Below are 3,407 nucleotides of genomic sequence, written 5' to 3'. Positions count from 1 at the left end.
GATATGAAAAGAATGGCTACAGGCTGAAACCAGCTGAGCTCTGGCCTGACTGGCTTGCCTGCAGGGTGGTGCTCCTGAGGCAAYGTTGCTAAAGTGGATGTTGGCATAAAGAATTCAGGCAAAAGGGAAGAAACACTTCTTGCAATAACTCCACTGATTTGGGTTGCACTATGCCAAGGAAACATTTGACTTGCAGAGACTATTCGCTAACTGGAAGAGATGCCCTGTGACACAGACGAGGGTTTGAGTGCGCACACGAGAAAAGCAGCCACACACCAGTAGCAGGACCGCAGCTGGGCTGAGCACCCACAGCTCACAAGAAAGCTTTTCTTGGAAGAGCTGGCCATGCCTGTACCCTTGCCAAGACCAGGAGGGACAGTGACAGTGGCCTAGAGCAGGACATGCACACTTAAGCTGCAAGCTGGCTTGCCAGGATCATTCAGTAAGAAAGGCTAGCTCTGAAGCGGTTCATTACGGCTATCCACTTTCAGTGTAATACCCAAGATAGAACTGCTTTTAGGCCTCTTTTTTTTTTTTTTTTTTTTTTCTGTACGTGTGTGTGTGCGTTTGCGGGAAGATGGGGGAGATGTTTGCTCCACTGACTGTCTCCAAGTTGAGGAAGCTGAAGGATCTTGCAAAGAGGCTTTGTGTCGCTTGCCGTGTCTTGGCTAAATAGAATTCTGCACCCACGGGCAGAGGAGCAATGAGTTCAGTTTAAAACCTGGCCCCCTCCCACCTCCAAGTAGTAAATAGGATAGCACAGGCCAATTAGAAACTCAGCTGAGTGAGTAAACGACAGGTCAGGCCTAGCAGAGAGTGGTGTAAGGGAAGATGGGGTGTTTCATCTGATCTGCTCTGATCTCTGTTCAAAAGCGCTCTGCAGATAAGCATATGCTTTTGCTTCAGTTCTAAGCTAAAGTAATTTCACTCACCAGCAAAGCAAAATGCATGCCAAGATTGAACAGTAAAGAGTGCCTTTAAAACATTGCCATTCTCAGTTTTTGTATAAAGTCTCATCATCAGTAAAACACACGGGAAAACAGACTTCCAAGTGTGCCTGATGGGATGAGATTATGGTTTATGCACTTCTTCCATCTGAAGTTAATTCAGAGATACTGAAAGGTTTCCACCAGTGCTCTTGCTATGCCAGCCTGCTGGGAAGGATTGATTGATGAGCATGTATCTGACTACTAACACAGCTTCTTCACTCTTCTGATGACAAAAGCACTCAAGAATGATTTCTTCCCCCTCAGGCAAAGGCAAGGAGGAAAGGAAGGAATGCCTTTTTTGTTGCTGTTCTTTTCGCATTGCAAAAGCATGCATGCACTTGATTTTTATCGGTAAGAACATTTTCTGGGGTAATCTGAAATTTATACTTCAGTTTCAATGCCAAACAATTGCAACACCTGTCTTCCAAGGGAGCTGCATTGCACTGAGAGTTTTCAGTATTATTTGGGGCTTTTTCTCATTTATAATAAAGCAATATACTACAGGGACTAGATTAGATTCAGGAAATGGAAGAACTAGGTTCAATTTTCTATTACGGCACAAACACCTTGTTGGATTTTGTTGGCCCTGTGTTCCCAAAGTTACCTGCAATGTGCCTGTTCCCACTGTAATCATCAGGAACATCCAGCCTCTCTTATGATCTTTAAGGAAATAGAATAGAAACAAAGGATGCAATTCAGCTCATCCAACTGTACCTATGTAAGCTGACTGCCTTGGCTTTCAAAATAGCCAGTACAGAGAAGGTGGCATCTTCCCAAGGGCTGTCTTACAAACCAGTCTTAGGTTGAGAAAAATCATTCCAGAAGGAGCCTAGAGAACTAGACAGTGAAAATGCACTGAGCTGATGGCAGTTAGCATGATTTATTATGAAAAACAGTTAAACTGCAGATTATTGGGAGCTCAATAGCTGCAGCACTTTAAAATGGAAAGCTAAAAGTTAATGAATTTYGTATCTACTTGGTCAGTTTAAAAGTATTCTTTTCAAAAAAAGAGTCCAAAATACCTCACACATCAGGCCGTGGGACACTGCACTGGAAATAAGAAAGTCACAGTCCTCGGTTCTCTTTCAGGTCACAGAAAACCCAAACTGCTCAAGCAGCAAATGCATCTACCTTGCTTGCATTTCTGAAGTCATTTTTGAGTGATTCTGATCCCTGCCTACATGAGATACCGCCACAAATACCATGCCTCAGCTGGTAGTCAATCATTCATAACACAAGATGAAGTTCTGTCATGAGCAGGGGGACTGAATTTCAGTCTCTCACCAGACACACATCTCAAAGTTTGATGTGGTCTTTGCAGATAAAAGAGTACACCAGTGAGATAAGAACTTTAAAAGTTCTTACAATTCTGTTGCATATAGGTAAAACRTGTTTTTAACACTCCTGATGTAGTGCTCACTGTACAAAACAGTATCTTGCTTTCCTCCAGTGATGCAGATTCTCAGTGAAATGAGGTGCAAAACCAGTCGTGAGAAGAATGGAAAGGTACACTCTTGCCCCTTAGCTCAGCCCTGTCTGATGGACTGAACTGCAGCTGTAAAAGCTATTGCTGTTTTTCTTCCGAGTGAAATGAAGTGATATGTATGGGTATGGTTTGATAACTTGTATTTTCTTCAGACAAGACTTTTGAAAGGCATGAGCTGTCTCTGGAGTGTCTTGTAATAACCTCAGTTTATGTATCACTATGAGAGGAAAGACACTAGTCACCTTGTCCCATTAGCAGCATCACTGAAACAGGAGAACAAGTCCTCTTTAAAATGCAGTTTATTCTAGAAACACACAGAGCAAAATCCTTTGGCTAATTTTCATAACTGCATATATTACCAGAAGGAAAAAGCAAAAGAGAAAAGTACTGTTGTTAGAAGGATGCTCACAGCTTTGTTCTAAACTACTCACAGGCTAGAGAAGCATTAAATGGGAGCTGAAATGTCCCCAAGAGTTTACGTTCATGTTCCCCTCTTTTGACATTTTGTTTCCATGCATCCACACTCATCTACATGCACATATGTGAAATGCATTGTCTTATCCTGCGAGCAAACCAGTTCCACCTGCACTTCATGACTCTTCTTTTCATGGCAGCAAATGCATTTGTGTTCCATTTCATTGGCCTCAAAGGAATACCTGTGGAAACAGAATTCACACATCAGCCTGCAGCCTGCTGTTTTCCCAAGTCATTCAGTGTCTGCTGCTCAGAACATAGGTACTTCTAAGGAATAAAGGAGTAAACATTTCCTATCCACTTTMCTGCTCATTCAAAACAGTCTATTCTCATGATGCTACAAACCATGTAGAGCCTAATTCTCTGATGCCCATGGGAAAATCCTAGTCACTACAATGGATTTTTAGTTAGGCCCATTCTGGCAAAACAGAAATGACCAATTTATGCAGACACTAAAG

General features: G+C 42.4%; 1 protein-coding gene across 2 annotated transcripts in view; it reads right to left on the bottom strand.

The window, feature by feature from the left end:
- Positions 1-2,956: 2,956 nt before the first annotated feature.
- The window catches only part of LOC146589440 (mucin-5B), a 43,281-nt gene continuing 42,830 nt past the window's right edge, over positions 2,957-3,407 (bottom strand). For both annotated transcript variants that reach the window (XM_085316223.1, XM_085316224.1), the window contains one exon: positions 2,957-3,131. In XM_085316223.1, the coding sequence (XP_085172349.1) occupies positions 2,957-3,131 (175 nt within the window). The remainder of the gene's footprint in view (positions 3,132-3,407) is intronic.

The sequence above is a fragment of the Rhea americana genome, unplaced genomic scaffold (genome assembly GCF_003343005.1).
Source record: "Rhea americana isolate MKP2758 unplaced genomic scaffold, rheAme1 scaffold_458, whole genome shotgun sequence".
Lineage (NCBI taxonomy): Eukaryota > Metazoa > Chordata > Aves > Rheiformes > Rheidae > Rhea > Rhea americana.
The sequence above is the reverse complement of the archived record's forward strand: the minus strand, read 5'-3'. Positions and strand labels throughout refer to the sequence as shown.